This window comes from Sinohyriopsis cumingii, chromosome 17 (genome assembly GCF_028554795.1).
Source record: "Sinohyriopsis cumingii isolate HCF-2022 chromosome 17, ASM2855479v2, whole genome shotgun sequence".
Taxonomy (NCBI): Eukaryota; Metazoa; Mollusca; class Bivalvia; order Unionida; family Unionidae; genus Sinohyriopsis; species Sinohyriopsis cumingii.
In genome coordinates this window covers 95,407,083-95,434,683 of record NC_142977.1, presented here as the reverse complement: position 1 = coordinate 95,434,683, position 27,601 = coordinate 95,407,083, and the positions used below count along the sequence as shown (strand labels likewise).

Below are 27,601 nucleotides of genomic sequence, written 5' to 3'. Positions count from 1 at the left end.
GTGTTTTTGGTCGATACAGAGGAAAGTCATGTCAACAAGTATGAACAGAGTATGCCTATATACTTGAATGAGAAAATCTCTAAGGACGAACCTTGGTAATTAGATCATATGAAAGAATTGGATAATTGGAATGAAGGAATAAAAGCACGTGGTGTGCTTACGTCTGCGGATGTCAATACATGAGTAACTCTCTCTCTCTCTCTCTCTCTCTTTCTCTCTCTCTCTCTCTCTCTCTCTCTCTCTCTCTCTCTCTCTCTCACACACACACACACACATTCGTTAAGTTAGTATTATTGCTGTTAATCGCTTACCCAAGGTGACGATAAAAGGTGCAAAACCTGCCAACATATGATAACAACCAGAACATTTTCTAGCACAGTGACTAAAGAAAAACTGAACACACATGACTCAAACAAAACGTGCAAAATAGAGAATGTAATTTATCTCATCACATGTAAGATCTGTAGCATCCAGTATGTCGTAGAAACTGAAAAACTACACAAAAGGATCAACCTTCATAGATCTGATTGGATGAAAAAGAAGCTGTATAGAAGCCCAGTCGCAGAACACATCTCTTCCCATGGCAACACTTTCAGTGATATAACACTTATAGCAATTGCTCACAACCCCAAATGGGGTTCCGAAACCAGGAAAGAAAAGGAATCTTATTGGATACGCTGCCTTAGAACATTGAAACCAAGCGGTTTAAACCAAGAAGACTAGAATAAGACAGCCATTCACAAATAAAATTACCTTTTTGCATCCGGCATGTTATCTTTTCAGTAATTCTCTAAATTTGCTTATTAGGCACACACTAATCTATAATTACAACTGCAACAATGAAATATCTGGGATATAATTTGCGCGTACATAAATTTACATAAAATAACAGATGACGCTATAGTTCATCGATTTCTAGGTCAATATAAAATATCTTTCAGCATCCGCAACAAGTCATAGTCATGTAAAGTTTTACAAAGACAACGGTTTGTCTGTTTTATTTGTTTGTCTTGTCTATGTTTTGTATTTGCCTTTGAAAAAGACTCATTAAGAGTCGAAAGAGCTTAGGCTAGCTAAATACTAGTTTTGCACTGTTCGTAGTCAGCGTATTACATTTATCTTAATCAATCCCTGACAAACATAATAACTCCCTGGATCCAGTGCACTTGAAAGGACTGTTATTCGCCATATGATTTGTATTCTTTATATATCTATATATATATATATATATATATATATATATATATATATATATATATATATATATATATATATATATATATATATATATATTAGCACATCATTCCACATTGTTATTCATTGGTAGTCATTAATAGACATTGACGGTGTTTAAATGTATCTAAAAAGTCCACATCAACTGACGTCTCGGCGTAAATATTTATTAATCGTTGCGTTTTGTAGGACCCATAGTACTGAATGTATGGAAAAAATTGGAACCAGGCTAGACATGGGTGAAACTTAAAAATGTAGTGTACCGGGTACACATACCGTAGGTCTGGAGGGTCGTGGATTGGTTCATAGCAAAAAGTAAACTTTTACTAATAGGAAACTATTGAGAGCTTTTCCTGCTTGTAACTAAAAATATTGGAGATATTTTTCTGTTGATGCAGATTTACAGAATTGCCTTTAGATCACTCATTAGTGAAATTAGCACTTGATTATTTAGGTGAGGAACTGAAAGCAAGTTTTAAACACACGAAGATCAAAACCATATCAATAAATACGGAGGGTCTATTTTTGTACGAAACTAAACAATGCCGTCATAAAGTCTTGTGAATGTTGTACTTTATGACCTCTGCTCTTAGAAATTAGTTAATTGCTTGTGTTAAGAAATATCTTCCCAAGCACCAACTCCACATAATCAACAATTAATCACAGAAATCTAATAAGGTTATAAATGGAGACGTACTTACAAATAGCGCATGTCATAGATTTATTACTGTATCATGAGAGCATTAGCCGATGCGGGAATTAAATTGCCTGCACAGTAGTAAATTTGTGACATCACAGAGAATGTTAAATCGCTGTTTAGCTTGAAAGACTCATATCGATTCATCAGAAAGACTAAAAAAGTATGCATATGATTTTTCAAACACATAGATTATCCCACAACGATGCATTGAATTCACCGATAAGTCCACGGCGATAAAATTCTCTGATAATGATGATGTTAAACCAACATTGACTGAAATAAGAAAGATCTCTCTACTGTTATCCACCCATGATGCACTCGTTCGTGTAACAGTGCATGGGTAAAAAAGAGAACGATGGTTAAAGACACAAAGCAGGGGCGTAGTCAATATAATTCTAAGTGAAAACGGCACTGGCAATAAACAATCCTCGAAGACATAAACATTACCCAGGAAGATATTTTCAACGAGTGTATGGCAGTTGTACCAATGAAGAAAGGTAACTGGTTGAAATTGCCTGTGCGGGTTGCATCCGGACGTGATGAGTGTGGGGATTTATCTTTAACTATGACATAGTCTTAGTTACACTTGTGACTATATCAGTAGTAATCGGTGTCGTGGGAGGCTCTGGAAAAATAATTTCATTGCGAGACGGTATTTATTCAGAAATGTTTACGGTCCCTTCATTCAGTCTCAATACAATTAGTAAGTTATACTCGGTGGCTATCGAACATAAAGCATTTACCACGGCAGAGTTCTAAACAGTAATGGCGACAAATGAAAGCTTCTGACGACTCCATCAACAAATGTGGAACTGGGGCTCTAGCGCCCTCGATACAAAACCGAAACAAGCAATTGATCTGAACGCGGTTAAAATCGAGTAAACCAGACAGCGGTCTCAGGGGTGAGGGAAGTTCGCGCATGTTTCTGATTAACAAAACCGCGATCCCCCATGAGTGTAACCCGCGATCGATCCCGTGCGGTCGCGTACGGTGGTAACCAAAATCGTGAGCTAGGGATCTGTAGTTACCCTGCGAGCGATCTCCGTGTTCGTATGCTTAAGTGCAATCCCCGCGCTGCAATCACTTTGCACGCGCGTGTGCAAAAAGGTAAAAAGGGTAAAGTCATGAAGTAACGAAGACGCGGACCCGGATCAGTAATAAAAATCTGATATCACCACTATCAAACCCTTCTCGTGTAATTAATAATTTTGTATGCCAAACTTCGTCCATTTCCATTCTTTTTCTAGAACTCGCGCATACTTTTACCTAAACTGAAGTTGATTTGTAGGAGTTTTCTATGTAATGAAACTTGTTTCTTTCGATGTAATCTTGCAAGCTGGAAATGTTTAAATTAACTTTAATTTAATTCAGTCTGCTGTAAATTAAAGTCTATTTATTAGTGTCTCACGTGCCCAATTTGTGGATAATGTTATTGGTTGTTTTGGTGCTGTTGTTGTTGTTAGTGTTGGTTTCTTGGTATCGACTCCTGAAAGTTGTTTTTTGTTTGTTTGTATTCTTTGTATGCCATGTTTCGCAGACGTATCAAACAATTATAGCATATTAGTGCTTAGAACACGACAAATCAGGTGCTAATTTGAGTAAAGAGTCTTGTCAGTAAAATGACTACAATTAAACTAATAGAACTTTATCTCTGTAATTTTTAGTTACAAATAGAATATGCACTCAAAAGATTATTTTTACTGAAAGTTTACTTTCTACTAATAATCAATCATGGCTTCAGACTGGTTCTCATTTTTCCATGTAATTAGGAGGCCCAACCGTAGTTCTAACCGGCAGTGTTCTTTCGTTTCTTAGTGGTTAGGAAATGATTTAAGGCATGACTTTAATTGTTGGCGTGTACCATTTACAAAAGATCTGGCACAGAGAATACTTCGGAGCTGTTCTTGAAACCGGGCTTAAATCCAAGAAAGTATAACTATATCAGAATTATCATAGTCAGTGCGTAATATGACCAGACAAGCATACGCTAATGCTCCAAAGTCAATGACTGATATTTTGTCTTTTGATCTGTTTATTGATTACAGATACGAATACCTTTGAGATTGAGACAGGCAAGGCCTGAAAATATCAATTATAGGAAATCAATCGCTATTATGCTAGAGTTCTACAAACTGGCTGAGCGCCAGGAGGTAAACTATCCGTCAGCTAGATAAAACGATTAGGAAAGGCATGATTTTGACAGGGATATGAGCAATCATTTGACATCTGTTAAAAGTGAATTGCTGGCCTTGACCTTAGGTCAAAGCCACTATTTTAGGTAATTGTGTAACTTAAGAGGGTTTTGTTACCGACTCTTTAAAAGCAGCAGATGATAAGCTGTGGTCGCTGCCTCAAAATGTCGAAAATTGTTTTTTTTTTTTTTTTTTGTTTTTTTTATAATAATTATGTTCGTATTAAAGAAATGTGAAAAATTTCATTGCTAAACCTTTGCATCATTTGACTGAAAAAGACTAGCCTTCTTAATGGTCATATAAACGTACCACAGTTCTTCGAGAGTTAGATGATGCCGTAGCATGTCTTAGCATGCCCTATTTGTAAATGAGCATTTCGGTAATACTGGCTCTTATGTCACTTGTTTATGCGCTAATAAACAGTAACAAAAGAAATGGTGAAAACAACAAGCTTTTAAAAAATACAATAATTTATTTCCCTGGAAAAATTATGTAAAAATGAGAAAAAAATGCGAACTTACGGTTTTATAGAATCAAATCCAAAAATGATCCAAAAATAATCCGAAAATTTTAGTAGTCATAATAACAAAATGTTCTACTGATTTCACTTTCGAATCCCGACGAAGAATCCAAGATGGAAGACGATGACGTATGCTACAATATGTAGTGTTGAAGTCTACAGTTCCTTGTAGAAATAAGAATTATCACTCCGGTTTCTGATAGCTGAATAAATTGTTATAAAAAAAACTGTCCTTGTTCCACAATATTACACGAGCACACATATTTTCCAGAAAAATAACAGAATTAATCCTTTTGAATCCAAGTAATTTGAAATAACTCCAAACCAAATAATTTGAAATAACTCCAAACAGCACAAGATGCAACTAACAATTGAACAGCCCAACTTCTACTGAATAATTCTCCAAAACATGGGTTATATGGGCTTTCTAAAACGTAAACAACGGTCACGTGACCATCTTCTAGAAGTTTATAGAAGCAAGTACTTGTTAACAGACCCTGACGAAAGCCAATCATTTTTAATCTAAGAAATATAAAATATAAAAAAATGTTTATATTTTAAAGACAAGGTCCCATCATGACTTTGGAAACAACCAATCATTTTAAAATAAAATAGAACTTGTTTGCGAAGGTTGCTACAAATTCTGAAACAAGGTCAGGATTTAGATCAACACCTGGTGTTTGTAAACTAACATTCAAGGTCAAATTATTTTCTACAAAATATCATTTCTAGATAATAAATTTACATTACAATATCATGTAATGAAAAATAAAAAAATTTAAATCTGACAAACAATTAAATTGAAATAAATATATATTAAATCATATATAATTACGTCAAATATACATAACACTGATGCAATAACTGTTGTATGTGTGCAGTATTGTCTCGATTGCAGAATGAGGTTAAGAAAATAATAACAGCGACCCAGTGGTCTAAGTCGGTCGCTTTTACAGATCACTGACATCTCAGCTATATCCACGTGGATTAGAGTCTCGTCTCGACCAACGTGGGCATATGAGAAAGTTTATCAGTAGCTTCCCTTGGGTCGTTGGTTCTTCCCGGGATTAGTTCGGGTTCTTCTTCTACCTAATATACTGACCGCTGTGTAAAGCATATCAGGTGTGGAAAGATGGCGTTAATCCCTTATAACCAAGTCAAATAAAAGTGATAGCTCATTACAGTAACACACTCAGTAGAAAATAAAGGCATTAGTGTGTTACACTTAAATATTTGCGTGTAGTTAGTTCCTCGATTAAACACTTTGACCGTTATTTGCATGGTCAACACTTCACAGTGCAGAAATAAAGGTACTCTTCGCTGGCTATTTCAGTTACAAAAATCATGAGGGTCAAATGGCCAGATGCCTTCAAAGTTTGTCTATTGATGACATAAAACGAGCATCGTACTAATTGCGTTAATTCAACGGAGGCATCTTGTCCAGGGTCATGGAGACTGTTCACACTGTATGCATGAACAGCAGACCATCGTGCTAATTGCGTTAATTCAAACGGAGCCATCTTGTCCAGGGTCCTGGTAGTCTGGTAGTCGAGACTGTTCACATTGTATGCATCAAGAGCAAAGTTAGAATCAAGTGATCATAGTTCTTATGTTGCAGGTTCTGAATTTCTAACAGAACAATATTAGAATTGGCTCACACATTGTGCATGAACCCATTCAAGTTGGCTCTAATAACCTTTTTTTTTTGTTTGGTGCTAAATTCTTCTAGAAATACAACATCCATGGTCTCATTCAGTTCTGAAAGCGAGAACGATTCTTATCTAGATATCATATTATTCTGAATGCTACTAGCCAGAGCAACTCATGCGGTTTATAACACACGATGACTGAATGGCAGGAAATTCCGTCCAGTGCCGGTACGTGTACGCTGAATATTGCTGATAGCCTTGAAATACAGTCTGATGTCGAGTTAGCGAGACACATCTCCCTGGTACCCCGAGGTGTATAGCTTACAGCAGACTGGTGTCACGATTGACAGTCAGTACGGGCCTTGATCAATCACGTAGAACAGTTTCTGAAGACTTTGACAGTTAGAGAATTGATCGATATGGACATACGCGATGAGCTTTGGGTAAGAAATCTTAAGTATGCCGGAATAAAATGTAACTTAAATGTTGGATCCTTTATTAATCCGAAAGCATTTGCCACATGGTAGAATTACCAAATAGAAAATGATTGAATTTCAAAAGGCAGAGCCTGATAATAATCAGATAATATATTGGAGAGTTAGAAAAGGCTGAATGGTCTGACATAGCACCCTGTAATTTTGCTATGACATACTCTTGGCACGGATGGGAACTTGTAGAATTATATGATGAATGGCTGTAGTGAAAGCTGGAAGTGATGCAGAAAATATAATGAATCGAAAAATTGTGTTTTGAGACCATTCCCATTGCAGGGCATTTAGGCAAAGAGTAAACACCTTATAAAGCTAAAGAAGATTTTTTGGGGGTATGGTATGTTTTAAACGTATGAGTCGCTGATATCAAATCGGCGACATCTGCTCATAAGAAAAGGCGTAGTTAAAAATGTGAAGACTCTTCATAAACTGAATGAAGTGTGTGCCGCAATAGGATGTGTTGCAATAGATGTTCTGCGTCCTCTACCCAGAACACGTGATGGTAATTCAAATTTGTTTTTGGTCTGTGTTTTTTGTTTGCAAAGTAGACATATGGTTACTCTATCACATGTACAGAGTCAATTACTGAAGCGAATTAATCATTTGAAAGGTTTGCTACCATCATACAGATCGAGGTTCCATCTTTGAATCGCATTTATTCAAGGATATGCTTAGACGTATTGGCATTGAAACAACTCGGACTTTACCGCTAAGATTTGATGGCTTAATTAAAACTGCAACAACAAATTTAGGATTGATGTTTCAACGCTTGTTTCTTGTTTCTAAGATCAACTGGATTAGGATCCCTTCATTCCCATGTTGATTATGGCCTTCTGAAAGCCTGTGTACGGGTCCCTAGGGTGTCACTCTATCTGCTGTGATGTTGGGTCGATATATCGATTTACCAGCTAACGCTATTTTTGCTAAGAATGAAAATCAATCACAACGTTTAGCTCCGATTACGTATAGTATCTGCAAGAAAAAATGTAATAAATCTACGACCATGCTGGAAAGCACAGAACACTGCTGAAATAATGAAGAAGAACAGTACTTGAGCCTTTTAATGGAGGTACTAATATATGGTTGTATAACCCTACATGTAAAGTCGGTACTTCGAGAATACAACAACGGACCTGTAAAGGTCCCTTTATATCGACTAAATGTCTCGGTGATGTCCTGTACAGAGCTAAAGTAAAAACCAAGATTAAAATCTTTGTTTTTAGGCGATTCTTCCCAATAGGTTATAGGTGTCCTGTGGAGTAAATTGGCCCACATGGTTTTAGAAGCCAGGAATGTTCAAATCTGATAGCCTTATTTTAAAACAGTGTAGTTGTAAATGTATCTAACAGCATATGATTCTTTGCATACCGATTTCTGGATTTGCACCACACACAGTGAGAACATAAAGTTAAATAATGATGACTGCCTGGAGTGTCATATACTTGAGTAGCACAATGGATACACCTGCAAATTCCACTAATGTCTTTGTAAGGCCTGTTATGAAGAACACGCTGTGAGCTTAAACCTGAAGGAATATCCTCTTTTCTCTGCAAATAAGAATGCTACAGGAAACGAGGTTACATTTAAGACAGACACAACAATGATTGTTACGAAGATATATTTTAACATGCTAAAAGCCTTGATCTGAGCAGATGAGTGTCAGTAGGTCAGGAAAGATGCATGGAAACCCCTCACCTCATCCCTCTTTAACGGTGACCTTTAGAGTGCCTCGCCCTTCAGACTACTGGTTGCAGAGTATCAGCAGAGACGTCATTCGAAAGCTTTAGATGCTCCCCAGGTTGCCCAACATGGCGAAATATCTTTTAATTCTTCTAAAACCATCTCAGCCATTAGCCACTAACGGAAATGTTCCTGCCGATTCTGATGTGACTGCATACAAAGCGGCTTTGCCTATTACATCTTCTCTCCCAGTGCCTGCTGCTTCGGAGTTGCCACGATTCAGTGCCAAGTAAAACCTCACAGACCCTACTCCTTTATATCTTCCAAAAACAAAGGCCAAGAAATCCAAGAAAAATGCGAGATTTTCTCAATTTTCATCCTTTTCTTCAACTTATTCATCCACGAGTTGTCTTCTTATACTTCCAATGCTAATTTGGCTGTCTGTCTGCAAAATATTTTTTCATTACATGCCGAGCTTTGTGCTTATTTTTAGATCTGGTCCATCCTTCAAACCAGGCGTATGGTTCTGAATGCACAGATGTTTGAGACCTCCAGGAATATCATGAGGTCTCCTGAATCGAATGTCCTTTTACATGAAGTAAGTATTATATCTGATTGTCATGCCCACAGCGGAATCCTGCCCATTTCCGTATGATTCTGAACTATATGCGGAAAATATGTGTCGCACTTTTTATTTTCAGATAAAAGCCAGACCGAGCGGAATGTGCTATATCCGTATATTACATGAGGATGCGTGACCATACAGTGAAATTATTATATATCTAGAAAGAATAATACCGTACTTGTTAGAGAATATTTTTGACCTGCACACACTAACCCCTATACACCCTCGACCATGTGCACATCCCCGAAAAAGAATGAAATATCGTTGCGACAAAAGCATTCGTACACAGCAGACACACCCTCATGGCAATCCAGCAATTTACTCTCCTCGAATACACAGTCACTCCCCATTCATATGACGGAAATCAAGTCATATAGGAATTAATATGGATAGGCATAAGTATACATCAGAGAGAGTGGAACGTGCTATCCCTGAATCCAACACGAGGATACGAGTTAATATATAGTGAAATTATACATAGAGGAAGAATGTTAGCCTTTAGGTTAGAGAATATATTTAATTCATTCTCTCTGGTATATACATGTATAATTTGGGACATTTAAAAGTGCAAAACATTACCATCTCAAGGTAGTTATACTTAAGGAATACATCAATCAGCAGGTTATTTATTATTGTGAGTTTTTAGACCATTGATACAGTGCAGCCATTTTAATCTACCGTACCGATGATGACGAAAGCGGTAACACCAGTCAAGTGAAGATATTTACAGCATTTTAGAAAATACAAACCATTTTATCATAAATTAATAATTACCTGAAAGAAAGTATGAAAATATGTTTTTGATATCACACAAATTAATCATGTAAACCTTATTTTCAAAACTATGATTTAACAATAATTCATTTTCAGAGTGTAAATAAGAGTTGATTGCAGAAATGAAATACAGTATTTTATTAGTTTTAGTTAACTAACTGTAATCAAAAGATTTATAATTTGCAATGATAAATATTTTCCATTTACTTTGGTTACATCAAATCAGAAATACTTTCGCAGTATATATATATATATATATATATATATATATATATATATATATATATATATAATTCTCTACTTACTTCATTTGAAATTTTACGCTTTCTTTACACATTTTCGCATTATTCATTTATTTATTTATTTATTTATTTATTTATGTTTTTTGTTCGCTTGCACTAAGCCCAGGCATTGATTATTTCCGCGCTCATCGGATTTGATGACGGCCCTTTCTGAAAATAGGTCATAGTGACCCGTACTGTGAATTAGGTATGAATGTGATCATTGTTCTAATAATTTATTTCTAGTCTCTTTATTTTTTTTACCAACGATGCACGAAATAATTAGTCTTGAGACTTGGTCACACAGATACTTAATGAATTCTGTGTGTGTGTGTGTGTGTGTGTGTGTTGTTTAATTTTTTATGTAGCTTTTAACACTTTTAGGCACATCGCTACCATGTCTGCAGTGAGGAAGTTTATACTGATGTCTGGCACTGGAGCATCATGCTGCAGGCATGTAGTATCATCTCTCCCACACCCACACCCCCGTCACATTTATATTGATACCAGGCCGACCACTAACCTTTTGATGTTGATTACCATTTGTATGTCTTTAGCGTGACTCGGCCGAGATTCGAGCCCGTGACCTCCCGCATCTGTGGCACACACTCTAACTACTGACACCACAAATAATTTCTGTGTCCGACATAATCAGAAAGAGAAAAGTAGTAATGAAAAAAAATAGGTAATCATAATACACAGGTTGTTTTGAGTGACATTTATTGAGAAACGATTCTTTGGCACAAGCTTAAACAAGTGACAAGTGTAATTTCGAGTATATACATATATACTGTAGATTTGTGTTTCATGTATAATTACCTTTGGTGTATTTTAAGTGGTGCATTGTTTGAAAGCAAAAAGTGTCCATTTCGTTACTGTCTGGAGTTTACCTTTATTACTATTCAACACGTGATCAACAGAATGCTACAATATTCACATATTATTCTTTACAAAATAAAGGCGTTAGGATCGGACATTACTACAGTCTACACACCTCAAGGTTGCTCATTAGAAAATATTAGAAATAGAAACCTGCACTTGTGCAAAAGCAGGTATCAGCAATTAGGGATTGTGCTTAAACTACTGTGATTTTGAAGAGATTCTTAAGAAAAATAACAGTTGCAATAAAAAGCAACACTACCTAATTGACCGATAGCTTTGGAAAAAAAAGAAACAACCACCCAAAAAATAAGTGAGTTCTCGTACTATATATATATATATATATATATATATATATATATATATATATATATATATATATATATATATATATATATATCGTACTTTAAATACGTTAATTTAAAAGGGTACAGTCGGAAATTAAAAGTTTGATGTGCGGTGCATATTACCTAAAAACGTAACTGCAGTCTTTTATTTATGTCGTGTCAAACACTTAATAGCATTACCTCTTGCCAAAAACGAAACAGAAAGAAATAAAAGCAGATAATCTAGGGGAACTCACTGACATTATTCAAAGTGTGATTTTGAAGGAGGGAGTTATTTAGTAAATATTCTCATCTTCATGTATATGAAGATAAATAAATTTCAGATCGCCAAAATAGTAAAGGTGAACAAATATCGTGTGGATATCGATAGCAAAAAATTACTGAATATATTTTTTTGTAAAAGATCTCTGACCAGATGTTGTTTGAGCAGATACGCCTTTCATATATACATACCTATACACATACATACATACATACATACATACATACATACATACATACATACATACATACATACATACGTCCAACTATCGTTTATTGTAAATGAAATTAACAACTATATTAATTTCTTTTTAAATGGACATAGTATAACTACGTCTTTGAAATGCTGAATGGCGAATTTTCCGCTCTAGGGCGTTTACATTGGCGTATGATTATTCATCCAAGTCAGCGATTTAGAAAAGTTTAAGTGTGAAAGATAGTACTGAATGGAATGCACCGCCCGTTCTTTCGCTGGGAAGATTTCAAATCGAAGAGATTTTCTAATCAGGATTCGTTACAGGACGATACGCCTCGTTTGTTGCTGTATGCACCCATTCATACGTCTAAGTAGATATGTTGGGAGTAAAAATTATTGTTTTCCATTCAGTGACGTTAACACCCAAACTAAATTTAAAGCTTAGAATGAATATGTCAGTCCTTAATGATCGGAGCACAGCAACGAGTTCATTATTTTCGTTTGACTGGTTTGCATTTCCGATGATCTCAAATAGCTGAGTCAATATGGTAACGTGCCTTCATTGCTATACCCTGTAACTCAAACTTCGGAAGGGATTTATTTAGCACGCGACTTTTAAAGTCTAACAACTCGGACGTAAAGTTATTCATAAAGTTTATCGCTCACAGGAAAATATCTGATAAAAGAAACTTTAAGTGGAGTAGTCTTGACAAACACGCTGTGGGTACGTACTATATGCTTTTTTAAATTCTTGATCCATCCATCAGAATATTCTTTGCTCTTACCTGAGACATTGGCAACGGCGATCACCACAAAAAAAAAATGCGTCTACGTGATTAGATATTCCATAAATATCGATTTTGACCAATCTATCTCTGAGAGAGAGAGAGAGAGAGAGAGAGAGAGAGGTGGGGGCGGGGCGGGGCTGGCAGGGAAGATGTCAGGGAGGGATGTCGGTAGAGGGGACAGAACGAGAGAGGGAGGAAGGAAGATGCGACTGAATGCATTAGAGTACCAGCGTGTCGGACGTGGAAGCGTCACATACATAAATGTATTACTGAAGGGTCACAGCAGAGCATAAATTTCCTTCCTCAAAACCTTGAAAATGTCAAATGTGAAGATATACTTGCAGTGAGTTTGTCTTTTTTGTGTATTTTCGATGACTCAATCCTCTCAAGCATTTCTGAGATGAGTGTGTCAATCAGGATTGATGTCGTATACAGGAAAGGTAATTTGTCTACTCTGCATATATATGACAAATCTCGAATTCAGTAGCAAGAAGAAACAATTATCGTGCACTATAAAGAAAATATTATTGTTTATGTCCTATTTTTATGTCTTTGTGTATATACTTATCTTCGCATTTATATTTTACAGCGCTCAATAGTCAAAAAATCTTTTCGCATTTAACAATATATCGTGATCATTGAAGCTAGTATATTCACGTTTATTTGCAGCGACTTCATCTTTGAAACTATCAGCTCTCTGGAAATCGTTTTCGCATGACTCATCCCGTGCCTGTTCACTTGAGGGATGTTTGCTTAAAGTACCTTTGAACCATGCCACCAGCTACAGCTCTTCAGTTTTATCGGAAAAGCCAAACCATCGACCATCTGGCCTTAGAGCGCCCCCAGTCGTTGCAAAGTTTTCGAGAATCTGTCCGCGGAGGTCTCAGCGTCATCGAATCCCGTCTTGACCTTCTCCGGCAATCTTATTTTGGAAACGAGGGGGATGTAGAACAGGATATCCGCCAATGGATTCCCGCCTTCACCACCGTCATGAAGGAAGCAAAGATATCAATATACTCGTCCAAGCGTCAGCTCCAGCATATGTTTGACATCTTGGACAAGCTAAACGGAGACCCGACGTTCGTGACGGATATTGACAGACAGTCGCTACAGACCGTGGTACAATACTTGGATCGATGCAACAATTACATCCGTTTCGAATTCGCCGACGTGGTGAAGGAGGTGAAACGTTTGCTGGATTACGTACATAGATATTGTCTCAGCTTCTCTGGGACAGAGGGTGATAAGTATCTGGAAACTGCGGTCAGTTACGAGAGACAAAGGCGAGATTTAGAGACAGCAATCACATTTTGTCTCAACAGCGTGGTAGACTTAGCAGATAATTTTGATAAAAACAGTTTGAGCAGTCAAAATTTTGGACTGGCTATAAAAAAAATGGCCGCAAAAGCAGAATGTATGCATATTCCAGTTTTGTTTATGGTACCACAAGCCTTTGAAAATGTAAAGAATGCTTGTGAGGGGATTAGGCAGTGGCTCATTGCAGATGAAAATTATGATGATTATATAAAGTTTGACATAATTGATCTAGAAGAGAAAAAAGATCATTTGCTCAAAAACTGCAGAGAAAGTCAAGTGAAATGTTCAAACCATGACCACAGGATAAAAATAATGAAGCGAGATTTTGCGAAGTGCGCAGAGGATTTGAAGAGATTCAGTAAACGTTCGATGGCTCTGGCGGCAGAAAGGGAACAGCTGCTAGAGCAACACAGGAACGTTCTGGTTGATTTGGATATCAAAATCATTAGAAGAGATGATGTAACACAAAGTCTCGAGGAAATGAATACATATGAACGAGATCGCTACGACCGACTCCTTCTTGAAATCGGTGAGCTTAAGGAAAAGAAGCTTGCACTCGCTACAAAACTGGAGGATATCAACAAAAAAATAGAAATTATAGAAAAATTGCAGGAAGATACAACTAAAAACGAGACCCAACTTGCGGAGGCCGTAAAAGAGGCTAGGATAGCTAAGAAGGAACATCGTCTGATGGAGGTAGAACTAGAACGGATGGAGGCTAATTTATCGAAACTTAAAGAGATTCATCGATTCAAGACAAGTGCTGAGGTCCTGAAAAAGATCTTCTATAACATGCCTGTCACCACCAAACACGTGGTAATATCTAACGGCAGGAAACCTATCGGTAAGTTTCAGTATCAACAACATAAAACTTCTAATGTTTTAACTTGATAGTTTTCTTTTCTGTTACTTCTGTCAGTGACTGATTTGTAGGAATATGTCATCATACGTATATTATCCCATGCATTTTCAATGTCAAAGCGGTTTTGTCAGTCTAAAACATAATGAGAGGAAAATTCATTTTTCAGCACTTCTGCTTAGTTTAAGGATGCATTTACATAAACTCTTGTATCCTACAGTGAATCCAAAATCGTAACTGTTTTTTGTGTCTAGTTTTTAAGTGGTTTACCTAGGAATAACCGGCTTCTTGCTTCAACCTTATGTAATATTTTGCGTTCCTCTGGACAGCTGTTAGGCAACACACTTTTGATAAATCTTCCATATAATATCTATCACGGTATCTGCTTTCTGATCATTGTCCAATTTTACACACTCGTCATTATTTGGTTAAGATTTGGCACATTTTTTAAAATCTTTTGTAATTTATTAGCGTTTTAAGTGTTTCTTGTTCTAATAGCATGCCCCCGTTTTCTTGGACATGTGATTCAATATGCGGAAAAGAACATTTATGTCAGTCATTTATTTTAGGTAAGTTTGAGCGGACATGTCATGGCTGTTTAGTACGTGATAAAATATTATTAGAAAATAAAAGCGTATGAGAAACCCACGTGAAGCAATGAAATGCATCAAGCAGCCACATAACACACACGTAAATCACGACGACACAATCCTGGTTTTTCACCTGTATATATTTTCTTGAAAACTGATCACTAATAAGAACATAAAAACGAAAAGCATTAAAGGTATATATATATATATATATATATATATATATATATATATATATATATATATATATATATATATATATATATATAATCTTTACTAACACTGACGCCATATTTGCCTGGGCGAGTTTATTTTCTCAGACAACAGGAGTGATGTAGTATTTTTGTTCGTCGTCTTCGATAAGGTCCGAATAATTTCGTATATTTCCTTAACTTTGGACGTTACATCCTTTTACACAAGAGTTAAAAGAGTTACTCCGCTTTGCCCTTTCCGTTGTTATTTTGTTGTTATTGTTGTTGTTGAGAAATAATAAATCTAGGCATTGCAAATCGAGGACACGGAAAAGGAAAACGAGTAGGCCCATTTTTTTTTACCTTTGGAACCTGATCAAGATGATTGTGTTAGTGACCCCCTTGCGACAGTCAGGTTAGAAATAATGAATGAATTAATGAATAAGTTGTGTGCATTTTTTATATCCTTGATGATTTTCGTGTTAAATCACAAGAGGGTTACAAACTGCCGGAACGATAGGCGACCACTGTAGCAGTTTCATCGGCCACCCCACCCCCGATAATTAAATGCTCTGTGCTTCACAGCAGATGAATTTGCTATGTTTATTTTAATTGTCACTTGTTTAGGCTCGAATAAACAGTAACACAAGAAAGAGTGAAAACAACAAGCTTTAAATATACAATAATTTATTTCCCTGGAAACATTCTGTAAAAATGAAAAAAAAAATATGAGCTTAGGTTTTATAGAATGAAATCCAAAAACAATCCAAAAATAATCCGAGAATAAAATTTTAGCAGCCCTAATCACAAATTGTTCTACTGATTTACGTTCGAATCCCGACGAAGAATCCAAGATGGAAGATGATGACGTATGCTGCAATCTGTAGTGTTGAAGTCTACAGTTCCTTGTAGAAATAAGAATTATCACTCCGGTTTCTGATAGCTGAATAAATTGTTATAAAAAAACTGTCCTTGTTCCACAATATTACATGAGCACACATATTTTCCAGAAAAATAACAGAATTAATCCTTTTGAATCCAAGTAATTTGAAATAACTCCAAACCAAGTAATTTGAAATAACTCCAAACAGCACAACATACAACAGTTTAACAGACCAACTTCTACTGAACGGTTCTTCAAAGCAGGATTTGGTTGTAGATGAGCCTTGGGAATTTTCTGATTTGGTTTTCCTACCATTTGACAGGTATGACAAGATTTACAGTATTTACCAACATCACTTTTGATTTTTGGCCAATAGAAGTGAGTTACGATCTTGTGATAAGTCTTATTAATCCATAAATGACCAACCAATAGAGTTTCAAGGGCCAGACAAAGTATTTCCTGTCTGTAAGGTTTTGGAACTACAATTTGATAGTTCACTGACCATTTGTCATCAGCAGGTACATCAAGAGGTCTCCATTTTCTCATAAGAATTCCATTTTTAATGAAATAACAGACAGGAACTTAAGTAGTTTCAGTTTCACTAATGGCCCTTTGAAACAAATAGGAGATCTCGGGATCTTTTTCCTGTTCAACAACAAGTGATTGTCTTTTATCACCCTGATTAGAATAAAGAGAATGAGTCGTTAAAAGAGGGTCACTGTGATCAATACCTTCTGATTGATCCAAACATGGAGTTCAAGTGACCTCATCAAAAACCTGACCAATACATGTGTCAGCTAAAGGAATACTTTCTTTATCAACATCATTCTCAAGAGCTTTCTTTGCCATAGCTCTGGTAACTGCACAAGCTGGAAATACATCAGGGAATTCTTTTTCACTTGGATCGACTTTCTGATCCAAGCAAGGCTTGTCAGTTACAAGTGGATTAACCACAACCTTGTCTCCAGCTAGGTAGCTAGGTCGTTGCCTAGTAATAAATCAATGCCCTCAACGGGTAAAACAGAGACCGTTCCGACTGTCACGGGTCCTGAAACTAAGTCTGATGACAAATTTACACAATGGAGAGGAACATTAACAAAGCTACACTATTCTCCCTGAATAAGAACACTCTCATTAGAAGAAGACTTCTCAGAAAAATGCAAAGTACCCGACAATAAAAGACTCTGAGAAGCTCTTACGTCCCTTAAAAGTTTAATAGGGAAATGATTGGCCGAATCACCCAAAAGTGATACAGAACCCTTCGATGTGAATGGTTCTTAATTCTCCATAATCAAATCAGACTGGGGTTTATTAGACCCAAAAATTGTATTGCTTTCAATACATGACCGTGACCTTGACCTCTTAGAAATAAGAGCATTTGGAATAGGTCTGTCTTGATTCTGATGCCTATGTTTCAATTTGTACAATCAGAAATAACGTGTCCTTTTTTCTTGCAATAAGTACACGTAGGAAGAGACAATGATCTTGAATCAAGCTTCGCCGAAGTTTGATTTTTTGAAGTTGTGCCAGTTTGAGTTTTAGAAGGGCTTGTTTTGCCTGAAATACTTTTCTGCCAAAAGACTGTTGAGTAGAAGTCTTATTTACAAAAGGAACTTTATGAGTTAAAGAATACTCATCAGCAGCATTTTCCAAGGTTTCAATCTGATGCTCGTCAAGATAAGACTTAATGTCACTATGTACACAGTTTTTGAACTCTTCAAGTAATATAAGTTGTTTAAGACTTTCATAATCTTGTTCAACTTTCTTGGCTAAGCACCATCTATCAAATAACTGCTCTTTTTCTCAAGCAAATTCGACATGAGTTTCTCCAGCTTCTTTTCTATAGGTTCTGAATATTTGACGATAAGCCGCAGGGACCAACTCATAACCCATCAAGATATAGTCCTTAACTATATCATAGTCAGCGCTCTGCTCTAGTGACAGTGAAATGTAAATATCACGAGCTCTACCAGTGAGTACACATTGCAATAAAAATACAGTACTCTCTTGGCCACTTAAAACGCTCAGCAATTCTTTCAAACCGAAAAATATATTTGTCTACTTCTTCTTCCAGAAAAGGATGTACTAACTTGATATTTCTTAAAACATCAAAAGTAGGAGAGAGTTTTTTCTATTTGTTAGCTCTGATTCTTTTAACCGAATTTGAAATTCCCTTTCATCCTTTACCTTTTGCATTTGCATCACTTCCATCTCTTTTTGTAACTGTATTTGCTCTTTTTGTAATTGCATTTGTTTTTCTTTCTCTCTTTCTTCCAATTGCATTTGTTTTTCTTACTTTTTCCTTTCTCTCTCTCTCTCTCTCTCTCTCTCTCTCTCTCTCTCTCTCTCTCTCTCATCTTTCTCAAATTGTAACTGCATTCGTCTTTCTCTCTCTTCACTCTCTTTTTGCAACTCAATTCGTTTTACTTCCATCTATTTCTGAAACTGCATTCGTCTTACTTCCATCTCTCTTTTCATTTGTATCTTTTGTATCTGAAACTGAACCGGTCTTATCTCTAATTTCAACGTGTTTAGCTGTACTTCCATTTTCAACATTTCCAAACATTCCTGAGTAAAATGCAAAAGAATTCTTTACTTTGATGATATTTTAGTAAAGACCTGCCGATTTCACTAATATTTCAAAAACATGGGGAATTAAAATTTCAAAAAACAACGTTTTCTGAAATATTCTATCCAAAATTCAAAATTATCCTTAGGACGAGCGTCCAATTTCTTTATTGTTGTACAAGTTACAATCTAAAACCTTTAACTAAAATGGGATGATTAAGTTTACACTATAGCTGATACTGTGCAAGATAGTGTTGATGTTAGAGAACCAGGTGACAAAAATAGGAAGCTGATACTGAAGCCTACACTTTTCTAGCTACACTATTGATATATTAGTTGGGGAAACTTTGACGGGGACGCCAACATCCGGGCAAGACAATTATTAGGGAGGGCCACTAAACATTAAATAGACCTACTCAACAAACGAAAAAAATATTTAGAGAACTTGAGAAATTATGTATAGTTAAGACAGAAAACAAGTGCGCTTCCGAAAATCGTAGTACGATTCACATTGTTACAAAGGAAAAATATACTTAAGTTACGTACGCTAGTAAATAACTAAAACATGACATGTGCCTATTTGTTTGTTTCGGTTTTTAATCCGAAATTTATCTGAAAGTTGGATTTCGCTCGAATCTGTTTCACAATTTATTTGGTCACCGCGTTACATGACAGGTGTCAAAGATGTGATTAAAAGATCATACATAGGATTATATTTGTCACCATTAATTTGTGACATATATAACCGTTCTGTAGAAAAAAAATATATAATGTTTTTAAACTAGGTTGCCATGAATAATGAAACACGCTGTTAATATTTACAAGATTCCCAGGGAATTTTCGTACATTCCTTATATTCCGACATATCGGTACAGTGTAAAATCGATTTATCGGTAATATCGCACACCACTAGTATTTATGTCACGCAGCTGTAGATCAATGGGCACATATTGTATGTCACGCTGCGTGAGAAAATTTTCTGATAGATCCTGCCTCATTTTTACAAATGTTTTCTGATAGAATTCGTCATTCAAAGTACTTTGGGAAATGTCAATTCGTGTTATAGAGTATTACGACTTCAAACCGATTCTGAAACAAAGAAACTACCTCTCCGTACCTTGGCCATTGCGTCATAATCAAGTTCTCCGTTAATTCAAAGAGAACCTTGCCGCGGTGGTGAGAAACTCTGTTTGTTCTGTAATCAGCCATTGATGTCACCGGTCGGCTTAGGCTTTGAGACCGGAAAACCCGACATTATAACATGTCAGTTCTACTACTCTAGACAGTTTTAAGAGGGACCACCGCTATCCAATCAGAACTTAGATTGTCAAATTTTGGGCGGTTTCTCACGCAGCCAGACATTATCCTCTTACATTCGTTTTGGAGGAATCAGTACAGTTTTGGAAGTAACTAACGAAGCATCACGTACTCCGAGAACAAATTGGGCACTCGTAAAAGAGCGTGAAAGGGAGTTTTAGGAAGTTCGGACGAGATTTGGAACAAAGGCTTCTGAGGTAAAATATCTTCGCACGAATCTGTCTCACTTTCCTAACTATGTGTTGTAAGATTTATACGTTATTATGTGCATTTAATTTAGTAAAATTTTAATCTTCTATTTATAACTGAGATATGAAAATGTCGTAATGTAGAGTTTAACGAATTATTAATATTCAAGATTAATGCATGTAGTTGTTAGGATAGAATAGAAGTGGATGGTACAATCTGCTGCGATGTTGCATCGTGGTGTTTGACTTAAATTAATAGTGAGTAGTGTGAGAATTTGTATTTGTTTATATTTGAATATATAGTGTGGATTATGCAGAGTTAGGTATTGTTGGCCTTGTGCGCGTATAATTAGACATTTTTATATTTATGTGTCTTTTAAAATTTGTAACGTAGGAAATCCGGAGGAATATTGTTGATGATGATAGTTTACTATATCGAGAATTAGGGATATTTGTGTATGTATCAGAAGTCGTGATATTATTGTTGTTGTTATAACATTTATTATAGAACAAGCGCGCATGGAATATTTAGATGTGAGTGTATCAGTTGACCAAATTATTTAATTGCCATTATGCTGATGAAAAGTCTGTGAGAGCATGCTAATTCTCGTGTAATTGAGCAAGAAGACAAAATTGTACGTCCCTTCTAATCCACAGGAAGTTTTCCCGGTGGGACAGGACGCCACCTGAAGATTAGAGAGAGGAGAAGACGTGGAGAGCACTAGAGAATAGGCAGTAGTGCGAAGACGCAGGGCCGGGAGAATATGCAGTAGTGCGAAGGCGCAGGGTCGGAGAACGGAAACAAGGGTACCGGAAAGACCGAATGGGATACAAGGCAGAACTTACAGATGAGTAACAGAAGGAACACGGGAAGGAAACACTCTCACCTTTAATTTCGCGTGATGAAATAACTGGCAATTTGCATAGGTCTTGTATTGATTAGAAGCAGTTGCATTGAAAATTGTCCTGTAATTGTTGAATACCGTGATATAGTTTATTAAATTGTTATACCTTTCACCTTATTATTTATATTTTACTTTATACACCTAGACCGTCGGCCTTGCTGACTGGGGGTTCGGAGTTATTTAATATTTTAGTTGTCCGTCCTTCTCCGGTATTAGTAATAATACCGTTGGGGGCACGTGACACTGTGTGTGCAGTAATATTTTGCAGGGGTCGGGGAGGAAAGCGTGGGACTTTACTATAGTACATGACACATCATTTAGTCATCTATATTACCGGATACAGCTTCATCAAAATATTTCCAGTAGCTCAAAAGTTAAGACCATTCAAATAAAAAACAGACTACACTGCAACAAGGTCACAAAGTTACGTTTTCCTGTGCTATAGTATGCACCTTTTTCCTTTGCACTGACACTAAACTTAAAGCAAGGAACGTGACTAAACTGTGAAAGATCATCATTGTACAACTGGGCAAAGTTTCATCCAAATATCGAATGCTTAAAATGATACAGTCTGGACGCTAAAAACAGTCACAATTTGGTCTTTTTTGATGATGTCGATCTTTAGGCCACAGACCCTCCGACATTGTCTATTACCGATGTATTTTATAATCAGTAATCATGATATCTCAAACAGTTGGAAAAGATTTCCACCCTTAAGCGAATTGTTTGACTTTGATAATCAACACGCGTTTTAATCACGATGCTTACCTATATAAAATTTGTATCCAATCCAGCCGTTTAAAAGTTAATCCTGACAGGGAAACAGTTCGCAGTATCACCTTTATCTTTGCATGGCCTCGACCTTTTTTGTTTAGCAAGGGCGACTATGGTAAGTAACACACTGTCTTGACATCGTATTATCGGAGGAAGTTGTATTAAAATCTTTCCTAGTTGCAAAGTTATGGGTTGAACGAGCAAAATCAAACTGGCATTCTTACGGACAACGTAGTAAGCTAATACGCCTTTCAAGGCGTGAGTATAAAATGTTAGAGGGAATATTTCAATCCAGATCTTGTTAGGGTGGATGTGTGGGAAATTGCATGTCATTTTTAAGACTATATAGACAGGCAAACTGCACTCGCACACTGTATAGATATAAACAATATTGCACACATATCCCTCACATAACTTCAAGATAATATTTGAAAGCAATCTGATTCAAATCAGTTCTCCACTATCCTGCTGAAGATCTGACAGCGACCATTTAGGGTTCATGTTCCGTTGGCCTTTGAGTTAGCCAATGGAAATGCAGCTTTCAGACGTTTGAAATTGAATCTTATCAATAGACAGATGCTCTTCATCCATACTGCTCAGTCTCCCAAACGCGATGATATAAGACTTCATTTAATTGGCTGATAGCGATTATGGTAATAAGATAGGTCCCCAGGACATGACCCCTAAGCCGTCGCGGTCAGATCTTCACGTAGGACTGCGGAGATGTGATTTTAATCAGACTGAATGGAAAAGACGCGATTAATAACTAAGCGTTGTTTTGTTGTGTTTGCTTGTTGTTCTGGTTTAGTTTTTGTTATATATATATATATATATATATATATATATATATATATATATATATATATATATATATATATATATATATATATATATATATAATGTTAGACGAACCATTTGTGTTATCAAAGCAGAATTGTATTGCAGTTGATGAGACACTGGCCACAAAGTAGTATCGATACCCTTATGTTGAACCTTCCAGACTAACGTTGCCTTAAATTAGTGTTATTAAATAGTTAGGTCTGAAGCGAAAACAAATAACTTCCAAAGTGCTTGGATAGGCAATGACGTCAGATCGATTACCTAGCTGAAAATATGCAATATATATATATATATATATATATATATATATATATATATATATATATATATATATATATATATATATATATATATATATATATATATATATAGTGTATTGACTTGTTGCCCTCTAATTTGTGATAGTTCTGATAAATCTATCTAATGTATTGATTTGTTCCTCCCTAATTATTGATTGTTCTGACCTATTTGCTTCCAGACAAACTGGAGCGTGCAATTCGGATCACAGCTACCAAGATTGACGGGGACTGGCCAAGGTTGTACTGGAGCCTGCCATTTCATCCGCCGAGGGGCGAAGAAACTATTAGGGCAGATATTGATGAGATAGGAAAAACCTACATGCGGCGCCCAAGCGAGGAACTGTGCAAGCAGTGTTTATGGCGGTGGAGGCGGGTCCACACCCGAACCTCACTTAATGACCTCAGGAAGGCGCTTCTCGTCTGTAAAAGGAAGGACATTGCGGACCTCATTGACCAGAAAATGGCCCAAAAAAGAAAGCCATCTGTAGCTTCACGTGCCTTCCGAACCGTTCGGTTTCCAAAATTGCCGGGCAAGGTTTAGCGAATGTATTCTTATTTACAGACGAAGATGAACACGTATTATGACACTGATATGAATTTTCTTGTACTACTCAACAAGATTCCTTACATGTGTCTGTTTGTAAATTAGATACCATATATTATTTATTAAGGGTTCGACCTGAAAAATATTGAATGTACTCAAATGGGCCACATAAACTGTTAAGTTCAACCATCTTCACTTGAGCTTCGAACCAATGATATCTATAGCACGAAACTGGAAAACACTTGTATGTTTGTTTGTTTATTTATTTATTTATTTAATGCAAGATGGTTATTTTCAGATTTTGCGTTTATATATATATGATTAAAAATTATGTCAATAATCTGAATTGTTTTCAGTTACAACAAGACTATACTTTCTTCCTTTTTTTAACAATGGAAAAAGAAGGAGTAGTAAACATGACGTTTATTTTATAAAACGTAGTATTCATCCAACGTAGTATTCATCCAAAATGTATGCATCCAAAATGTTGTATTCCTAATATTCACCCAAAATGTATTATTTTTCAGTGAAAATCATTAACCGATGACTATTTGCTTTGCCAACGATGGGAACATTGTTACTGACAAGAGGTATGATTTTTTAATTGGCAAAATACTGGTGGCAATGTGGTTTTCAAGATCAATTAAATTATAATGATCAATATGTTTTTCTTTATTCTGCGTATTGAACAGAAGTATATCTGTACTTGCGAAGACGATGTTTGAGAAAAACGATGTGTTAATTCATCGAACAGAAGTATATCTGTTTGTACTTGAGAAAGACCATGTGTTAATTCATTGAACAGAAATATGTGTGTACTTAAGAAAGACGATGTGTTGATTCACTGAACGGAAGTATATCTATTTATACTTCAAAGAATCACTGCATGATGGTTGCATTGGCAAATGGCAAGCTAATATATCTGCAAAACTTGTTGGGTCAGATATAAACCTCTCCGATGGGAATTCAGAAATAATACATTTGGCAACAGGCAGTGAACCTTTCGAATATTAGAATAAAAAAGATCGGTTAATGAATCAGAAAACAGCCACCAAACTGTCTCTATAAGGTATAACTATCCTTATATAATTCCTTCCATTTTTTATTTGCATTTTCGATTAAATCGAGTGCACTAGTTATGGGCTAAGACTATATTATGTTAGGCATTAACTCAAAAACAACCTATTTCAAATTAGTATGAAATGTACTTCTAATCTCTCAATACCTATTTATAGAAAAATAATTTCACTTGCGCTTAGTTATAGTGAAATAAGGTTTGAGAACTGAAAGTCTTGAATGGAATACAAAACTATCTATCTATCTATATATATATATATATATATATATATATATATATATATATATATATATATATATATATATATATATATATATATATATATGTGTCTCTCTGTGTGTGTGTGAGAGAGAGAGAGACAGACAAACAGATAGATGTTACTTGACTTAACATTGGGATTTATATTTCAGAATCGGTGTCCTAAACTCATTTTGTGACGTTGATGATCAGTTCTCAGAAAATATATAAACTACTGAGAATGGTGAACTTTAGAATTGTATACCTTCAGAGCTAACAAGTTCCTTGCAAATGATTTTGCCATAAGCATCATCTATATGTCTTATCATCTATATGTCTTATCATATATATGTCTTATCATATATATGTCTTATCATATATGAACAAATGGAACTCATTTTTGATGTAGAAAATGGTCAAGAAATGTCAGACTTCATAATTCTTGTAGAAATACACAAAGCATTACACCAGTTATAGTGCTATGGCCTGAAATAATCACCATGCTCTCATCCCATTGGAAGAGCCAAACTACCCGTATGTTTCCTATTCACAGTAGTAGTAGCTCAAGGGTGAATTAAACACATTGGAATTACAACAAGGTCAGCAAGTTTTGTTTGCATCCAAATGAAGTTTGAAAATAAAAAGTTACGTATCCATGTAAAAAAAATTAATGCGTACAAAAGGTACATATGTATGAAAGAACACATGCCTTAATTTTACACTTACCACCTTTCACAAGAAAAACTATCTTTTCAGTATTGCCTTGTTGAAGTTTACAACAAAGAACTTATTTTGTTCTTTATATCATTTAAATGAATCAATTAGCCAGTAACGCAACCATGATGCTTAATTATTAAATGATGGGTTCTCAATGCGCTTCCATGCATGCGTGTTCAATGTTTCGGCATACTGTTTATGTCCCTTGTATATTTCTTTCATTTCTCGACATTTTTTCATGAAATCGAATTTATTAATGATAAGAGTAGATGCACCCAAACTATCTTGATATGTAGGCGTTAACGACACAGTATATTAAACTATCTTGATAGGTAGGTGTTAGGACACAGTATATTAAACTATCTTGATAGGTAGGCGTTAGGACACAGTATATTAAACTATCTTGATAGGTAGGCGTTAGGACACAGTATATTAAACTATCATGATAGGTAGGCGTTAGGACACAGTATATTAAACTATCTTGATAGGTAGGAGTTATGGCACAGTATATTAAACTATCTTGATAGGTAGGCGTTAGGACACAGTATATTAAACTATCTTGATAGGTAGGCGTTAGGACACAGTATATTAAACTATCTTGATAGGTAGGAGTTATGGCACAGTATATTAAACTATCTTGATAAATACGCGTTAGGACACAGTATATTAAACTATCTTGATAGGTAGGCGTTAGGACACAGTATATTAAACTATCATGATAGGTAGGCGTTAGGACACAGTATATTAAACTATCTTGAAAGGTAGGAGTTATGGCACAGTATATTAAACTATCTTGATAAATACGCGTTAGGACACAGTATATTAAACTATCTTGATAGGTAGGAGTTATGGCACAGTATATTAAACTATCTTGATAAATACGCGTTAGGACACAGTATATTAAACTATCTTGATAGGTAGGCGTTAGGACACAGTATATTAAACTATCATGATAGGTAGGCGTTAGGACACAGTATATTAAACTATCTTGAAAGGTAGGAGTTATGGCACAGTATATTAAACTATCTTGATAAATACGCGTTAGGACACAGTATATTAAACTATCTTGATAGGTAGGAGTTATGGCACAGTATATTAAACTATCTTGATAAATACGCGTTAGGACACAGTATATTAAACTATCTTGATAGGTAGGCGTTAGGACACAGTATATTAAACTATCTTGATAGGTAGGCGTTAGGACACAGTATATTAAACTATCTTGAAAGGTAGGAGTTATGGCACAGTATATTAAACTATCTTGATAAATACGCGTTAGGACACAGTATATTAAACTATCTTGATAGGTAGGACACACTATATTAAACTATGTTAATAGTTAGGAGTTAGGACAAAGTATTTTAAACTATCTTCGTAAAGGTAGGCATGTTAGGACACAGTATATTAAACTATCTTGATAAATACGCGTTAGGAAACAGTATATTAAACTATCTTGATAGGTAGGCGTTAGGACACAGTATATTAAACTATCATGATAGGTAGGCGTTAGGACACAGTATATTAAACTATCTTGAAAGGTAGGAGTTATGGCACAGTATATTAAACTATCTTGATAAATACGCGTTAGGACACAGTATATTAAACTATCTTGATAGGTAGGAGTTATGGCACAGTATATTAAACTATCTTGATAAATACGCGTTAGGACACAGTATAT

General features: G+C 35.7%; 1 protein-coding gene across 2 annotated transcripts; it reads left to right on the top strand.

The window, feature by feature from the left end:
- On the top strand, positions 1 to 24,231 carry LOC149779473 (uncharacterized). Of its 2 annotated transcripts, XM_089938627.1 has the most exons (4): positions 1 to 183; positions 8,959 to 9,063; positions 13,286 to 14,777; positions 23,527 to 24,231. In XM_089938627.1, the coding sequence occupies exons 3-4, from the start codon at positions 13,388 to 13,390 to the stop codon at positions 23,886 to 23,888; spliced, it is 1,752 nt and encodes a 583-aa protein (XP_089794753.1). In that variant the 5' UTR covers positions 1 to 183; positions 8,959 to 9,063; positions 13,286 to 13,387; the 3' UTR covers positions 23,889 to 24,231. The 2 variants fall into 2 exon arrangements, with proteins under 2 accessions (XP_089794753.1, XP_089794755.1); XM_089938629.1 differs by lacking the exons at positions 1 to 183; positions 8,959 to 9,063 and adding an exon at positions 12,460 to 12,552.
- Positions 24,232 to 27,601: the final 3,370 nt, after the last annotated feature.

Excerpts from the sequence above, each read along its gene's own strand:
- LOC149779473 (XM_089938627.1), top strand. The coding sequence starts at position 13,388 with ATGCCACCAGCTACAGCTCTTCAGTTTTATCGGAAAAGCCAAACCATC. Across the intron at positions 14,778-23,526 it reads TAACGGCAGGAAACCTATCG|ACAAACTGGAGCGTGCAATT; the intron begins GTAAGTTTCAGT and ends ATTTGCTTCCAG.